The sequence below is a fragment of the Saccostrea cucullata genome, unplaced genomic scaffold (assembly GCF_032062105.1).
Source record: "Saccostrea cucullata isolate Sc308-1 unplaced genomic scaffold, CSIRO_AGI_Scuc_v1 ctg160, whole genome shotgun sequence".
In the NCBI taxonomy this organism is placed as follows: Eukaryota; Metazoa; Mollusca; class Bivalvia; order Ostreida; family Ostreidae; genus Saccostrea; species Saccostrea cuccullata.
The window spans coordinates 448,123-465,384 of record NW_026938254.1 but is presented as its reverse complement, the minus strand read 5'-3'; the positions used below and the strand labels follow the sequence as shown (position 1 = coordinate 465,384).

Below are 17,262 nucleotides of genomic sequence, written 5' to 3'. Positions count from 1 at the left end.
TCACTCTTGCACTGAATTGCTTCCGCTTTGCTTGCGCTCCTATTTATTGATGTTTTGACACTTCATACATACTTAGTACCCTCATTACAAAATTTTGTTATCGCGAGACAGTGAACTGTGTTTCAGATCTACAATTTCTATATTTTTTTCTTTCGCCATGATTTGATCTACACGCTTCTCTTTCTTCGTTGTTATTTACAGCCTCCGCATCATTGACACAGATGACTCAGACCTGGAAGAGACAATTATGTTGTGATTATATCGTAATATTGGCGAAATAGAGATATAATTACAGCTACTTAATAGAAAGATGGCACAGGAGGAGGTGGTTCTGAACGTGTATGATATGGTAAGATTACATGTAATATACAGGTCCGGCACAATGTCTTGATTAAGCTATATAGCTTGATTTAGCTATAAAGCTTTATCAAGCTATTCAGAATAGCTTGATTAAGCTATTTTCTCAGACTTTTTTCTCAAATGTGTTATTTTTCCAACATGTGCAAAAAGTCGCACCTAAGTGCAGTGGAAATATTAAACTTTGTTTTCTTCTGAATACAATGCATGTAAAAATTACTCACCAAAATGCGTCTCCTTAAGAGACTTTGTACTCAAAGACTTAAAAGTTTTGGGGCTATTGATGAGTGACAACACAGTTATTTCTTGAATGAAAGTATAAAAGAGGCCAGTTATGGCCAACAGGATAATTGATTAGTAACAGTTCAGCACAATGATACTTACCCATGCTTCACCGAACACACAGTTACTCAAACAATGGAAATTTTTATTTTGCTTAAAGTATTCAACAGCAGCAATGTAAGAATTTTATATGATTTAGGTTGTATTTTTGGTAGTCCATAATACATATATGAATAATCAAATACTTGCGACTTTTTGTTTATTTCTTTCAAAAAACGGATTTGTGAAAAACTGCATATAAATAGCTTTATCAAGCTATTCTGAATAGCTTAATAAAGCTATATAGCTTTTTAAAGCTATATAGCTTAATCAAGAGATTGTGCTGGACCTGATATATTCACATTCAACATTTTGATGAATACTCTCAATGCAACAAAGGCCAAGAGTGTCCAAAACATCACCATGATAACATTTTTTTTTTACAAAACAATTCACATGTCTTAAATAGACTTTTACCTGATTAAGTTTGATGTTCTTTTTTTCTATCATTCTTCTGATAATAAATATATGGGTAATCTATGTGTTTGAGTGGATCTAATGAGGATCTGGTTTTGATCAGATTGAGTTTTAAAGATACCATTCAAGATAGTGTAATCAAACAATTTATGTTGATGCATATTGATGTAAGCTTTTCAACTGCATCACCATCAACATTTTCTGACCTTGACTTTTCCTTTGACCTGGACCTTACCAGAATTAAAAATTTTTGATATTTTTTTCAAACTTCATTTGCTAATACATACTTATGTAAGTTTTTCAGCTACATCAACATTTTTTGACCTCAAGCTTTCCTTTGACCTTGACCCCTCTTTTCTTGAATTAGTGTTTAGCTTAGTCATGTTAATATTAAATAAACCATTCAAGATATTTTTATCAAACACAATATGCTGATATGTATTTGTGAGCTATTCAACTTAGGGCTGTCACGGTTCCAAAATTTTTCGGGTCGGGTCGGTTCTGATTTTTTAAGGTTCGGTTTCTGGTTTCTCGGGTCGGGTAGGTAATGGAAGAAAAGCTCATGATTTGTATTATTTTCAACAATAAAAAGAATATTTTCATTTAATCTTAGAAATAGCAACATTATAACTAGTTTAAAGTAGCCTCCTGACTAGACAACAATTGTACCAAATTATTTAAATCACTTTATAATAGCAATGTATTAAAAAATGTCTCGTTTTTGACGCCATTTTTATTGTAAAATCAATTATACACAATAACCGAATGCTGACCCGAATTAATTGTTCCGCGGTTCCGGGTCATTTCGGGTACCCGTGACAGCCCTAATTCAACTGCATCAAAAACTTTTCACCTTACACTTTCCTGTGACCCTGACCTTCCTTCTCTTTAATTTGTATTTTGCTTAGTTTAAAGAAAGCATTTAAGATATTTATATGTAAGCATGCACTTATACATAACTTGGTGATAATTCATCATCTATATCCAATTTTTTTAGATTTCAATTTTAAAGAATATTTTCAAGATATATTATTCCCATCAGACATCATACACTAAATACAAATGTTCATGTTGCATTACTACATGTAATATACACTTGGTGCAGCATTAATGTCCTATGGACATATTTATAGTTCATAGAAGTCCTATAATTAATGTCAAAAAGTTCTCAAGTAATAAATGGCCTGGAAATATATTTGAATGAAGAAGACATTTTCTTCAGAGATTGTACAGTGTGTTGTGTGTTAATGGAGACAATTAGGAATACAATAACATTCTAATAAAAGACTCTGTGTTCAGTATGGAGATAAATGACTTACTTTTGATGCAGTAACATTTATAAGGAATCAATGAATTGATCTTTTGAACACAGTGAGTCTGTAGTATATGTAATCAAATATCCCAAGGTACCTTATGTTGTGTAGTTTATTAGGTCCAGGAAAATCACTATATTTAGCTATATAGCTTAATTTACCAATATAGCTTTATGTAATACCTAAAATATAGCTTTATTAAGCTATTTCAGAATAAGTTTCTGTTTTATGAAAAGCAGACAAAAAGTCGCATGAAAATTATGGCTTGATATACTTTTTTAAAAAGGTTTATAAATAAAAATAACATAGGGCATAGGTAGTAAAAACATTGCCTCTTTTAAACACTTTTTAACCAAAAAATGCATCTCTATTGTTTGGATAGCTGTCCCCCAATGGAAGTACAATGAGGTGCATGTCTAAGTGTGATTGCTTTATCAATTAACTGCTTTTCTTTGTTAAAGTAGCTGTTTAATCACAGATTTTAAAACTGTTATACATAGCCCCAAAACTTTTAGATCTTTGATTGCAATTGCACAAAAGGGGAAACATTTTTAAAAGTGGGTTTTTGGTGAATTGTTTTCAGTCCATTTCAAAGTTGAAAACTAATACTGCCTCATATTATGCGACTTTTTGTCTGCTTTTCATAACACAGAAATTTACTCTGAAATAGCTAGATAAAGCTATATTATATAGGTAAATAAATCTACATAGGTAGATTTAGCTATATATAGCTAAATATAGTGATTTTCCTAGACCTGTTTATTGTCTGTGAAGTATATATTTTACATGGATGCCTTTTTCTGTTATTCTCACTATTGATATATATTTGGTACTGAATTTTATTACATTGTACAGTAGAAATTATTGTATTAGGCCTTATGGTTCAAGGTTCAGTAGTATTTACAGTGACTACTTCTTATAATATTATCCCTGTGTTTTTTGGGACAATGTTATTGACGAGGTTTATGTTGTGTTACTGAAGTCTAATTTTACCACCGCTCCAAAAGAGAGGGGGGTATACTGTTGTACCCTTGTATGTCTGTCTGTCTGTAGCTGTGTGTCTGTCCATAACACATTCCTATTTATCTGTGCATCTGTCCATAACTTATCTTGTGTATATGAAAATGATAGTGTGTGAGTATTCACATCAGAGTGGGGGTATCACTATTAAGCGTTGGCCCACAGACTTCTTGATTTGTTATTTCCTCAGAGCCCTCAAACAGATTTGAATGCATATTAAATGCCTTGTGATGTGAGCATAGATAAAACTAGCAGTCTTCAAATATCCAATTTTCTGGCTCTCCCAGGAGAAATTGACTTCTGTAAACAGCTTCATGTATAATTATATGGCCCATAAATTCAATCACTAGAAAAAAAATGCCTCTCTCTCAAAAAATATTGATAGTTCCTTTCATGAAATGGAACAACTGTGTGCAAGTTAATTTCCTGCTATTTCCACATTCACATCATTTCCATGGGAGTAAATAAACCCGCATGACATCCAACACATTTTTAGATACCAATGAGGAAACATTGTGAAAAGAATCACAGGCAGTCAACTGATCTTAGAAGCTAGTAGATTTACTTTTCTTGTACTTGTCCTGAGTACATAAAATGAAATTAAAAAACAGAAAATTAATACACATCTCTAGATTCAGGTCTGTTTTAACTCACCTTGATGAAGTCAAGATGAGCTTATGCTATACCCCTGGCAATTGACATCAGTGTTAGAGTCAGTGTCCCAGGTAAAATTTTTAGGAGCAAGTCCATTCCCAAGTAACTATAAGCCCTACCTGGACCAAACTTGCATGGATGATGCATCTAGGGATGGACACTACCAGACTCAATCTGACCTACATTTTCCAGACAAGTGATCAGGTTTAAGTATTTGGAGCAGGTCCATTCCCAAGTAATTATAAGCCCTACTAGGACCACACTTGCATGGATGATGCATCTAGGAACATTTAGTAATGTTTCTTCTTGTACATTTTTCTTTGAAATGTACTTAATTGCTTTCACATGTTCAAACAATACCAAAAAGCAGCTTCAATAAGTCCAACTGTCAGTCTCTTATGAAATATTGTTATAATTGTTCCACTTAAAATTTTGTCCATAGATGATGTTGCAGAAAGTATGACTGCATGATTATCTCAAAGAAACTAAAAAAAATTATTATGATCACAAAGTCTAGTTGTACAATTCAACGATTAAGGTTTTTTAATGGAAGGTTATAGTCATGACTCCAAGTCAAGTCATTGTCCTTAAATGGAAGTAAGATGTACTTTTCCACAACCATACAATACTGAGGTAATGGCTACTTTCAAATACACCTTTTTTCCTACTAATGCTTTGATATTTCTTCCATAGTACTGGATCAATGAGTACACATCAAACCTGGGATTTGGAGTTTTTCACTCAGGGGTACAGGTTTATGGAATAGGTAAGTACATTAAGTAGCTATCACTCCTGCTAGGTAAATTCAGGCCTATCAGTTTAGGCATTTATAAGTCTGTTGACCAGCTTGTTTTCATAGAATGAGGATCAGTTATTGTACAATTTTGCAGTGAGGGGACATCTTTCATTCATTTGTTAGTCTGTCCGTCTGTTACAAAAATCTTAACCTTTGTTATCTAATATTTGACAGAGTATGCGTATGGTGGCCACCCATTCCCCGTGACGGGAGTGTTTGAGATTATGCCAAAAGATGCAGAGGACTTGGGGGAGCAATTCAAATTCAAGTACAGTGTATTATTTATGTCTAATCATAGGGTAAAAATATAGATCTTCAAAATAATACCGGTATCTGGAGTTAAATCTTTTATGACACTGAAGACCTTTTGAAAAAGAAAAAGGGAAAAATAAATATTCCTTTAATAGAGAATGACATGGAAAAACAAAATTTGCCTCCCTTCAACAAAATATTAACAGGCTTTACCTGCTGCCCGATCCCATTCACTTCATGTGAATAAAACTTTGTATAAATTAAAAGATTTGTTCTTTAACAGAGAGTCAATAAGAATTGGGACAACAGACTTCACCCCAGATGATGTGAGGAAAATTGTGGATCAGCTGGGAAAAGATTTTAAGGGGGATCAGTACCACCTGCTAAACAAGAACTGTAATCACTTTACTGCCTCACTAACACAGGTACAGACAATGATTGAAAGGTTCCAGCTACACACAAGTGCAACCTGTCCACAACTGTGCAATAATCACAATTTGAAAAACATAACTTTGATGTTCTGGAGAAGGAGACTTTTAAAAAGATTGTTCTCCTGTTTACATGCTTTACATTAGGGATGTCAAAATATTAATTTTCCTTAGTCCCTACTTTATATAGCTTGAATGGGGGTTAGAAAATTTTATCTGTTGAAATCAGGCTTTAAAACATCACCAGATACTCATAGCTCCCACACAATTTCGCGGTTTATAAAGCATAAACTGCCCCAACCCAGTTTATGCTGTATAAAATGGTAAGCTATAAATTCATTCCTTAAATGAAGCTAGTCATACACAATGTATCTGTACCTGTACTTACAATTTACCTTTCCCACTAATATTTTTCATTTAAAATCATAGAACCTTTGGATGTACTTAGACAAAAAAAAAATCAGCATTCATTTACTGCATGTTTTGAACTAATATAAATGATGACAATCCTGTGTGTTTTGAAGAAAAATTAACAAAAATATATACTCACCGTCAATAGAAACGCAACACCCTAATTTTAGGATGAAAATTATATACAGGTTATAACTACGAGGGGTGTTAGAAAAGTTCGCGGACAAGTTCTATTGTGAACGCGCTATTTCCATGAAACTGTTCAACTTTCCAGATAAAATATTAACCCTTTTTCCAATAAATATACAAGAATTTTGTGCTCTCCGGTGATTTTTGAAATATATGCAGCTTTTTTATTTTGATAAAACTTGCTTCACGGAGCATGCTACATTTTGGCACGTTTACATCACAAAGACTCTTTACTAAAATTAAAAATTGCACAATTGTAGCGCAAAGAGATTTATGATATTTTACTTGTCGCTAAAGTATTTATAGAACGTCACTGGGAGAAATTTTGAACTAAATTGGATGGTATATGACTGTTTTATAGCCGTTTATGAATGACAACGCGTAAAAACACAGCCAAAAATCGGAACGTCACTGAGCGTCATGGAGCACTGCACAACGTAAAAATTATGTGTGCAGACAGGAAAATGTCTAAAAATAGATTAAAATGTTCAAGATACTGCCGGGAATTTCCTACACATACAAAGGACAAGTTTTCAAATGGTTGTAGCTTCATAAGAATGGAAGGATTAACATTTTAAATGATTAACTCCATCGATACTTCAATACCCCCTTAGCGCATGGACGTTGCGTTGCGCCTATATGGTTTTGCATAGTTTCAATACCTGATCGATTAACTGCATAGACTTTTTTTAAAGATCTCAATAATATCCGAATCAGTACAAAAGACATTATAGTAGAAAAGTAACATGTCTTAATATAGGTAATTTTAAAGTAGAAAAAAGATAAGAAAAATCTGAAGAAATTAAAGATTTATAGAACTGCGACAAAGCTAAACGGGTTGAAATCTGGTTGTCACGTCGCCTTACGTCAAGTGATTGCTCCTTGAATCCCATGACCTCATAGTAAAAATCGTTGTAAATTTTCAAGATTTCATTATATGGACTTAATTTTTTTTCATACCAATAAACAAAATGTAGGAATTTAATCAGACATAGGTCATACTTCACAGTACACAATAGATTTTCCGTAATTCAATGTGTCTGCGACTTTTCTAACAACCCTCGTATGTACCAAAAAAGTTAGGAAATCTTTTACTTTGCCAAATCAGTTATTTAACGGTTTAATGAATTTCTTTCCATTACCGGAAGTTGCTTTTTAGCCCTCTTAACAGAATTCAAAATTTTCCATTTTCAATAAAATTTTAACAATATTTTGGGTTTCCAAGGTTCTGAAACTGTTAGTCATAAGTATTGTACTAAAAGGCCGGGAAAAAATTCTTCTTTCTTTACCGGATGTGATGCCTATTTCTCCTCAAAATGACTGATAGCAAGAAGGGGGGATGTTTTAAGAGTTATGTGTTACCTTCTAAAGTTTAATGATAACATTAAAAATGAATATATTTAGGTAAAAAGTAAATTAACAAAAAAATAATGCTCCATTTAAACATTAAATGTTATTTTGAGACCTTAGAACTAAACAAATACCCGTTAAATCTTAAAACATCCCCCCTTCCGACCATTTAATGAAAACGTACTAGTCCGCCATAAACAACAAATGCAGCCCGATTTCTACTATTCATTAAGTTTATTAATGTCTTAATCTGAGCGAAATATATATTCTTGGGCATTTTTAAATACGTTTTTCAGATATTGCGGTCGAATTTTCTCTAACCTGGCGTAGTGTAGCAACTTTTTGACTTCCGGTCAAGAAACTGCCATTTATGCTATCGAAACACATGAACCTGATAGGTCGTTATATAGTGTATATTTGCATCTGCAGCTCTTTTTTTCTTTATTTTGAGAGTTTCCAGCATTAGCAATGAAAATCAGTCATTTTGAGGAAATATAGGCATCACATCCGGTAAAGAAAGAAGAATTTTTTCCCGGCCTTTTAGAACAATACTTATGACTAACAGTTTCAAAACCTTGGAAACCCAAAATATTGTTAAAATTTTATTAAAAATGGAAAATTTTGAATTCTGTTAAGAGGGCTAAAAAGCAACTACCGGTAATGGAAAGAAATTCATTCAACCGTTAAATAACTGATTTGGCAAAGTAAAAGATATCCTAACTTTTTTGGTACATAGTTATAGCCTGTATATAATTTTCATCCTAAACTTAGGGTGTTGCGTTTCTATTGACGGTGAGTATAGTTCTAGCTTGTATTTGATCAATCTAAGATCAGCATTACCAGACAAAAAAGCACACTCTCCCCACTCCCCAGCCATGCATGCATATAAAAGTATTTATACTTTAGAATATACAATTTTTTTCTGCTCATTTTTCTTTGTAGATATTGTGTGGGAAGAGCCCGCCTAGCTGGGTAAATAGACTGGCATATGTGAGCACATGTATTCCTTTTCTTGAGCGTGCTTTACCCAAAGAATGGTTGACCCCTATAGCCTTACAGCAAGCAATCCAAGAACCCATTGTGCGGGAATATGACCCCAGGGGTGCTTCAGGACGAAGTGAGAGAGATGGGGCGTTTCATATACATAACCGACGCAACTAATGTATGTGTCAAAAGACTTTTTCAGTATTGTTGTGTATGAGAGAATGGATTTGCAATATTTCAGAATGTGTGAGTGAAAAATGATTTAAAATTACATGTATGGTAAATGTGATATATTTTTGTTTTGTTTTGTACTTTTATCAAAATATTTATTTTATTTATTGTTAAGAAACTTTAGGTGTGAGATATTTCGAAGAATTTTAAATTTATGAATGTTTTGTTTGTTATATTTCAAATAATAGTGCAGGGAACTGTCTTTTTGCAGATCATATATTTAAAGTCATGCTGTGTCAGTCTTTGTGAATATTTTTTAATTATTTGCTCAGATATTGATGCTGGATGTGAGCTTGTAGTTGCATAATTAAATTCTGAACTGCATTCATTGGATGAAAATCTATCTGGAACTAAATATATATAACATGTTGTACATTTGTAAAAATCATTTTTATACCATTGAATTCATTTAATGCTGCACATGTGGCATGCATTGCTGTATCTATATTAAAATATGTATACCACCATCTGCAGTAGAGAAAATGTGCATCATCCAGAAGTGTTCCAAGTCTACAACAATTAAATACTGGAGCTGTCTTTATTCGGATTATTTTTAAACAGGGTATCTTGCTTGAATGTATATAATAGACATTGATGTTTGATAGATTGTTGATTAATTTTTACGTACAAAGTTATTAAATACTGGGTGTGTATTTTTGTTTATAAGGCCATAGATCCATAGATTTTTTTCTCATTCAACTTTGTTAAATTCTTGTACTTAAACTGTAAATTAACATTCAAAATTTTGAGTTTCATCCACTGAATTGATTTATAACATTATAGTACTGAAAAACTACATGGATATTATATGATGCAAGAATACTGTGTCATTTGTACCTATAGTATATGGAATTTGAAATAAATTTTGTTACAATTTTATGCTTTTAGCTCCCTATTACAATAAACATTCAACAGTTTAACCCCTTCTATGGCAAAGATTTTAAGCATTTCGATCTAGACAAATTGATATTAGGATTTCAATGCATTTTTTCGGGTATTTCTTGTAATTTTTGTATATACCAATGTATATACATGTATGTTCTGAAAGCAGGTATTGTGTACTTTCTGAAAATGGTTATAAAAATATAATTTCAGTTGCCATGGCAACGGAATACACAATGATCATGCTAGAATTTCCGTTTTTCAAGAATGAGTTTCATTGTTGTTTTTTTGCTTAGTTAGATATATTTAAAATATTTTATTTTTGTGTTGAAAATTATGAGTGTGTTGTACATTTTTTTAAAAATCTAATTTAAAGTATTTTAGAAAAATGGGGGTGGGGTTTGGAGGTAATCACCAGAATTTAGCATTCTTACTCATTATGTTTACCACCGTATTGATTTCGATAATGGCAATATCGCTTGAATAGTGCACAAAGTTTAACTCAAGCTAGCAAAATACTGGAACAACCAATAAAAAAAATTTCTGTATAGTATTTTATCATACTTATTTTTTCTTTCTAACTGTGCAAGAATTTTTCTGATATTTGCAGTATCAACAAAGTTATGAATGTATGTTCACACTGTACTGGTATTTAAAGACAGATGCGTAGAAATGCGTATATGCCATGGAAGGGGTTAATTAAAATGTAAATTTACAACAGTATAGCAGCACAAGTTATATATGGGATCTCCTGTGGATATGATTTTTATATACTCAATCCTTGGGGATAGAATTATACATTTGTGTTTTTCTTTTACACGAGTTTTCATTTTAAACCTCATATGGTCAGTTGTTGATTTTTTTTCTAACATTAATTTTGAGAGAAAACATAAAAACAGATTAGTCATATTTCATCTTTTAATGTTACTGTAACAACTTGTGTACAAGTAATAAACCCTTACATCAAAAAAGAATTCTTGACAGTTAATTGTAAGAAGCAGAAATGCTTTTAGTTAAGACAAAATACATCTACATGAACCTGCATGATGATTTAACAGAATTTCTTAGCATTGATGGTGAAAATGTTTAATTTAAATTACAAAACACTGTTCTTTAAAAGTCTTTCAAGTATTAGGTTTAACATGCACATATATGTAAATGTACTGAAGAAATGATCAAACCTGTGTCAAAATAAATATGAATGGATCAAACTTGAGAGTTCTTGTTTAATACATGATAGATTGCACGCCTTGTTGTAGTTAACACCCTCAAGTGAAATGATCTTGCACCATAAGTAATATTTATACAGACAGTTACATGAATATAATTCCTATCAGGGAATGCATAATTCATTGAGGTCATTGCTATAGATATGAAAAGATATGTACATCATCTCAGGTCCCTGGGAAAAAAATCTGACAAATGGTGACAGGGCTGTGCATGTGTGTATATGTATGTGTTAAAGCTAGCAAAATGTGTTCCCCAACTCCTTACAGGCATGTATTCTGGGTTATCCAATCATATCACTATAACTCACACTAGCTCTCTGTCATAAACAGTTATAAACAAAATATCAACAATTGTACTCTGAAATATCTCATCACCATATGTTGAGCCTACTTCTAAAATGCATGCATAAACATGCAAACTTTCAAAATAACATGGCACCATTAAATACAGAGATATAAAAAGAATTTATTAAAACAGTTTCTTTGTCAGACATCTTGTGATCTTCCTATATTTCTACATTTGGATCTGTTCCTCTCCCAGTTTTCTGTTTCCATTTAGCTTCATTTTTGGGGTTATATTTTTCTGTTCGTGTATGCCAAACTAAAATCTGCAAATAATTCAAAGACGTATCAAATGTTTATGTTATGTGATATATATATATATGAAAATGCATGAGAGAAACAAAAATAATTCCAGATTACCAGTACTGGTAATTTGTTTTAAAAATTGCACAAAAGATTGCGAGAGAAGACACATTTAATATTAAAGCGTTTTGTGGTCTAGATCAATCTCTATTTTTGGTTTAGAATCATTTACAGTATTGCACTCTAAAATCAGCTGTTGATGAAATTTTAAAGTCATTTTTAAAGTCAATAAATGAGAAAAGTTTCAGTCAATATTAACACCAGGGATCTCATCAAGAGAGAGCATATTGAGATACAGGGAGAGTACACTAAGAATCAATGAAGTCGAAGTCGGAACATTGTTAGCCTTAATGGTGACAGTGCCTGTCAAGGATATCAGGTCTGTTTTGAATGAGAAGTTGCTGAATTATCAACATGTCAAGCCAAAATTTGTAAAACTTCTTAGCATTTTGTTGTTTTGTGTTTCATTTATATTTCCTTGGCACATCATACATAATTTTAATTTCATACATCAATCCATGAAATTTTTGACAATCCCTCTTACTTTCAATATGAGATGTGCAGACCATGAAATTGATCAGATGAAACCATATAAACTGATCAAAATTCTGTGTTGCAGTAGGTGCTGGCACGAAAAGGATCCCTTGATGCTCAATGGCTCTGAGTGCCGTATATAGGTATAAATTTGCAGCTTTCCATCGCCAAGTGGTGGGGTCTCCATATGAGTGAAAAATTTTTTGAGAGGGACATCAAACAACAATGTATACGAAACAAAATTTTAGCTGGCATTTACTAAATAATTGTGTTCAAAGCAACCCATACCTTGGTGCATTTGTCTGCTCTGGGTTCTAAGTCAGCCATTGTAACATCTAGCAGTTTGAGAATGGTGGATTCTTGGTAGCCTCGCTGTACATTATTACTAAACCAAGCATTGGGGTGATCAAAGAACAGCTGGAGATTTACAGCAAAGCCGGCCATATCAATAGGAAATGGCCTTGTTGGTCTGTAGTACACTCCCCAGCCAGTTACCTGTTAGGTATAAGATAAATGGACATCATTTATGTGGCCACAATATAAGGTCATGCTTACTGCAGTATGTTTACAAAGTAGATCTTGGCAAAATTGTAAACATTCAAATATCCTTGAGAGAAGTTAGAGTAAGAATTGTTTAATATTATTAGGCTGAAGTTTTGTACACTCACTGAATTTTTATCACAGATTGGACTCTCAAATCTCAACCCCCCTACCATTGCCACAGGCCACACAGAAACTTTCCTAGTGAGACGCATCTGAAATACATGATTAATAATGACTGTAATTTCTGCAAATATTAAATTGGCAGATTGAAGCAAGTTAACAATAAAATAGTATCATTTATAAACCTGTTACAGGTTTATAATTTGTTCTCAGCTTCTCAAAAGTAACCTAAAACTCACAACATTCAATTTTTTCACATTTTCAAAGTATCGTACTTAAATGTTTCTGTCTCCATAAACAACAAAATCAGTTCACAAAATTATCTGGTGAAACTGTTACACTTATAGCAGATAAACAAGTATAGTAGAACATGGTTATGGCAAACATGCTTAATATGAATTCACATTTATAGCAAAGTCATTTTCATTGGCCATGAAAAATATTGTGAACTTAACAGATATAATGATTTAAAGTTATAGGCAATCATTATATTCATCTCTGGCACTTTGCTATTCACGTATTTAGTTTTACTGTATCTTCATGGAAGATGGCATAATCCAAACATATAGTATTCTATGGCATATATACCAAATATAAGTACAGTATTGTATGTAAGAACATTTACCTCCTCAAAAAGTTCTAAACTGTATGTGTTGTCATCATCAGCAAAATACACGACTCCCTTGTCCTTGTTTGGATCAAGGGACCCCCGTATCCACGTCAGTCCCGCATTTCTCTGTAGGACTCCTCTGGGCTTCAGCCAGTTGGGGTCAGAACTCTTCAGCTTTAATTGCTGTGGGGTGGCAACATTAAGATGAGTGTAAGGTATTTTACAGTTTGCCAAAAAATGTTGAACTTTGTCAGTTTTTCTCTCAGAGTCCTCCACTAATATCCAGTGTATATTAGGCACATGAAGCAAGGTGTAATACAGACGTGTTAGTTCTGCCTTTTGTTCAATTCTGTCATATGTAGGTGTGATTAAATAAATTATAGGGAGAGATGTGTTGAATGATTTCTGAAATGGCTTAAGCATTCTACATTTATATAGCTTCTCTTCATAGTCTTTGACTTTCTGCTTTGATTCTTCCAGTAACTTCTGTTTATTATCCAGTCTTTTTTGCAGGACTTCAAGTCTTTCCTCTAAAACATCATCCTCTCCTTTATCAGTAACTACAATAGTTCATTGGTTACAAAGATTTTTTTAAAAAATCACATTTATTTTATTTGTAACTAACTTTAATATGAGTATTTATAATCTAGACATTTATATTTAGCATGAGAATAGTGTTACCATGGTAATTGAGAAGCCAGAAGATGATGAAGGCGGAGACACAGCAGTAGAGGTAAAGAAGCTTCCTCAGGGTGAAGGTGAACATTCCTGGTACATAGTCTGTCCAAAAAGAAAAAAAGTTATCATTTTAGATACTAGCATTTCTATTGTTTTTATTTTCAGTGTTTGAAAGTTGTGAGCAAAGCGCTCGCTAAATGATACTCCCTGCCTCCCAAATGATTTTAATCACAAAGTTCATGTTTTGCTCTGGGAGCACAGGCACTTGTTTCATAAATAGATAAATTTTTAATCCAACATTAAAATTAAAGATTTATTTCCGAAATATGTGCCTGTGTCTGGGAGACCTGAATTAAATGTCAGATCAAAAAGGAAAATAGGAAGTGCACAATGGCATTATGTTATAAAAAAATCTTTGGAAGTATCATTAAATTTTATTCAGTGGTGTAGGAAGAGTTGCAGATACCAAGGTAACAGATGGATACCCTTCAATATTATAATAGAAAAAATGGCAGTGTCTATGCTGTGGGAATCCCGAAATATGTATCCAATCAAAAAGTAAATAGGTGGTCACAATATGGCGCTATGTAACAAATATTCTGTGAAAGTTTCATTAAATTTCATTCAGTGATAATTAAGAGAAGCTGCCAGTAAGAGATGGGTACGCCAAACAGACATACAGACAGATGGACAACACGATCACAATATACCCTCCCACTTTTCAATGGTGGGGGGGGGGATAAGCTGTACAGCTGTATTTGGTATATGTATATCAATGGTGCACATGGCAGCACACTTTGACACCCCCTTTCCCTGAAATGATATTTGGACATATGAAGTGGGAAATATCCAATCCAATATACATGTATGTTGAGCAAAGTGATTTCCAATATTGTTGACATTCTTTTCTTCATATATATCTTTTTTTATTTGTCCATTGCCACAAGGATTACACACTAGTCATGTATTATTGCAGTGGCATAATAAGCATGTAATTCTTAAGTACATAAATGCCTCGTCAAAAATGCATTTGTAATGGGAGAGGAGAAAATTAATGCAGCGGACCAGACCAGAATTCGAACACAGGCCCCCTAAATCTCCGGTCAGGTGCTCTACCAGCTGAGCTATCTAGCCACCAACGATTCAACCCGGATGACCGCCACACATGTAATGCTAGCTGCAGATCTGTAGCGTTATGGTTTTATATATTTGTCTTTGACCATAACGCTACAGATCCCGTAGTGCAAAAAAGGTGCAATTTACGGAGCAATATTTTTTGCGCTCTTTTGGGGAGAATTTCTCCACTTTCCAGCATCGTTCAATCAACTACCTTTCAACCCCTAATTCTAGACACATTATTTAATTAATCTGTATATTTTATCCATCTCCTAACCCTTTTTAGTCGTCTCTACAAGTGATAAACTCGCTTGATTAAAATTATTTGTTAGATTACTGAAAATTCATATCCAGCGAGTTTATTGCCTATAGAGACAACTATAAATGGTTGGGAGGTGGATAAACTATACATATTGGCTACAGAATGTGTCTAGAATTAGGGAGTGAAAGGTAGTTGATTGACCAAAGCTAGAAAGTGGAGAAATTCTCCCCAAAAGAGCGCAAAAAATATTGCGCCATAAATTGCACTTTTTTTGCACTACGGGATCTGTAGCGTTATGGTCAAAGACAAATATATAAAACCTTAACGCTACAGATCTGCAGCTAATGTAATGCCCATTTTTTGGGCATAAAACACTAATTCTTCAAATGAGTTTTCAACACAAAAACTGGTGAGTGTCACAAAGAGAACTTTGTTTAATTACCATAAGTAAAGTAGGTATTAATTGAAAAAATAATAATAATAATAAAGTAGTTGGAAGTGCTGGTGTCAAAAATTAAGTTCGGTAGCCTGTGATACAAAAAAGGAGGAGGTGATCCCATATATGACAAAATTGCAAGTTACTGTGGAGTATATACGTAAATATTTCCATTTCTAATTTTTCTCTCTGTGATAAGTCTTTGAAAGTTAGCGGAGTTAATTTCTTGATATTTCTACCAGAATGTAAATTAGGCAGGCCAATAGGTCAGGAGCTAAGGAGGCCTAATATGCATGCAAATCTCGTGCGCACCTGTCTTTGAGTCTGATGCTAAGGGGGCCAAATATGCATGGAAATCTCGTGCGGCTGCCCTTAAGTTTGACGTCAGTGCATGGGCGAGGACTATTGAAATTCGGATGGGAATCCTCGTGTAATTTAAATCTTTGTCTGCATTTTTAAAGTCCAAATCTACAATTTTATTTCACAATGAAATGGAAATATAAGGAATCACTGTCTAGTTAGTATAGTATGCCAGGGACATCAACAATAGTGGGAAACGTGGGATAATTTATGCATAACGGGCATACAACCCTCCCTTTTCACAATCTTTGAAATAAATGCATGGAGACCTTTTATCTGTGGAATATGGAGTTAAACGTTATTCAATGTAATGATATTACCTAAACTATAGAAGGGGCTTCTAACTCAGTCTATCCTATATTTGAATAAACAGGAAATGTACAAATTTTTAACATCCGGTGATGTTAATACATTCAAGGTTGTTTTTCCGACCTCTGACGGAAAGACCTGAGATGATGCGATTGTAGCGCAACGCTGTCCATTATCACAGAGGCCTCGCGAGACCAAGAACATCACTTCTGTAAACATGGTAAACAGCCCATCTCAACCATGGAGAAATCGGCATTGTGATAATTAGATCCGATATACAGACATCGTCCCTTAATCTCGCTGAGATTAATCGTCCCTTAGTCATTACCATCCAACTTCTTAGCAATTCAACGTCCTCTGTTATTTTAACACACAGAATTCTGTGTCCTGACCATGCTGACCAACGCCCGTTATGCAAATTATCCCATTTTCCCACTATTGTTGATGCCCTGGCATACTCTCCTAACTAGACAGTGATTCCTTAAACATCTAATTAGAAAATCATATCATTTATCGGTCAAGTAATAAAGATCCATATTTAAATTTACAAGAAAAATAATGTGTTACTTTTTATGTACGTTACTTGTCAGGTATGTCTTTGGCTTGAAGACTTTTTATATAATGTCATCTTATTTTGTTCGTCCTCCTTCGATAGTATCACATCGTCAAAATTATCGCAGGAAATCACTACCGCCACATAATATATGAAACTGGTCTTAGTAAGAGAAGATTTTCCGGTCAGTCGTGATATTTTC

The 17,262-nt window shown here is 33.5% G+C and overlaps 2 protein-coding genes across 4 annotated transcripts; one reads left to right on the top strand and one right to left on the bottom strand.

The window, feature by feature from the left end:
* The first annotated feature begins 44 nt into the window (after positions 1 to 44).
* Positions 45 to 10,757, top strand: LOC134249790 (deubiquitinase DESI2-like). The gene is made up of 5 exons (XM_062732147.1): positions 45 to 349; positions 4,836 to 4,908; positions 5,113 to 5,206; positions 5,474 to 5,615; positions 8,511 to 10,757. The coding sequence occupies exons 1-5, from the start codon at positions 311 to 313 to the stop codon at positions 8,727 to 8,729; spliced, it is 567 nt and encodes a 188-aa protein (XP_062588131.1). The 5' UTR covers positions 45 to 310; the 3' UTR covers positions 8,730 to 10,757.
* Positions 10,570 to 17,213, bottom strand: LOC134249789 (galactosylgalactosylxylosylprotein 3-beta-glucuronosyltransferase 3-like). 3 transcript variants are annotated; one of them, XM_062732145.1, is made up of 7 exons: positions 17,075 to 17,201; positions 16,151 to 16,306; positions 14,028 to 14,126; positions 13,362 to 13,906; positions 12,742 to 12,828; positions 12,362 to 12,568; positions 10,570 to 11,502 (listed from the first exon to the last, which is right to left on the bottom strand). In XM_062732145.1, exons 3-7 carry the CDS (start codon positions 14,110 to 14,112, stop codon positions 11,401 to 11,403), a joined length of 1,026 nt encoding a protein of 341 aa, XP_062588129.1. In that variant the 5' UTR covers positions 14,113 to 14,126; positions 16,151 to 16,306; positions 17,075 to 17,201; the 3' UTR covers positions 10,570 to 11,400. The 3 variants fall into 3 exon arrangements, with proteins under 3 accessions (XP_062588129.1, XP_062588128.1, XP_062588130.1); XM_062732144.1 differs by lacking the exon at positions 16,151 to 16,306 and having other exon boundaries at positions 17,075 to 17,213; XM_062732146.1 differs by lacking the exon at positions 16,151 to 16,306 and having other exon boundaries at positions 13,362 to 13,876; positions 17,075 to 17,213.
* Between the last annotated feature and the right edge of the window lie 49 nt (positions 17,214 to 17,262).

Bases quoted from the DNA above. Each gene is read 5' to 3' on its own strand.
- LOC134249790 (XM_062732147.1), top strand. From the start codon at position 311: ATGGCACAGGAGGAGGTGGTTCTGAACGTGTATGATATG. The intron at 350-4,835 runs GTAAGATTACAT...TTTCTTCCATAG, and splicing joins TTCTGAACGTGTATGATATG to TACTGGATCAATGAGTACAC. The intron at 5,207-5,473 runs GTACAGTGTATT...GTTCTTTAACAG, and splicing joins GGGGAGCAATTCAAATTCAA to AGAGTCAATAAGAATTGGGA.
- LOC134249789 (XM_062732144.1), bottom strand. From the start codon at position 14,112: ATGTTCACCTTCACCCTGAGGAAGCTTCTTTACCTCTACTGCTGTGTC. The intron at 13,907-14,027 runs GTAACACTATTC...GAACTATTGTAG, and splicing joins CTGGCTTCTCAATTACCATG to TTACTGATAAAGGAGAGGAT. The intron at 12,829-13,361 runs GTAAATGTTCTT...CATGTATTTCAG, and splicing joins GTTTAGAACTTTTTGAGGAG to ATGCGTCTCACTAGGAAAGT.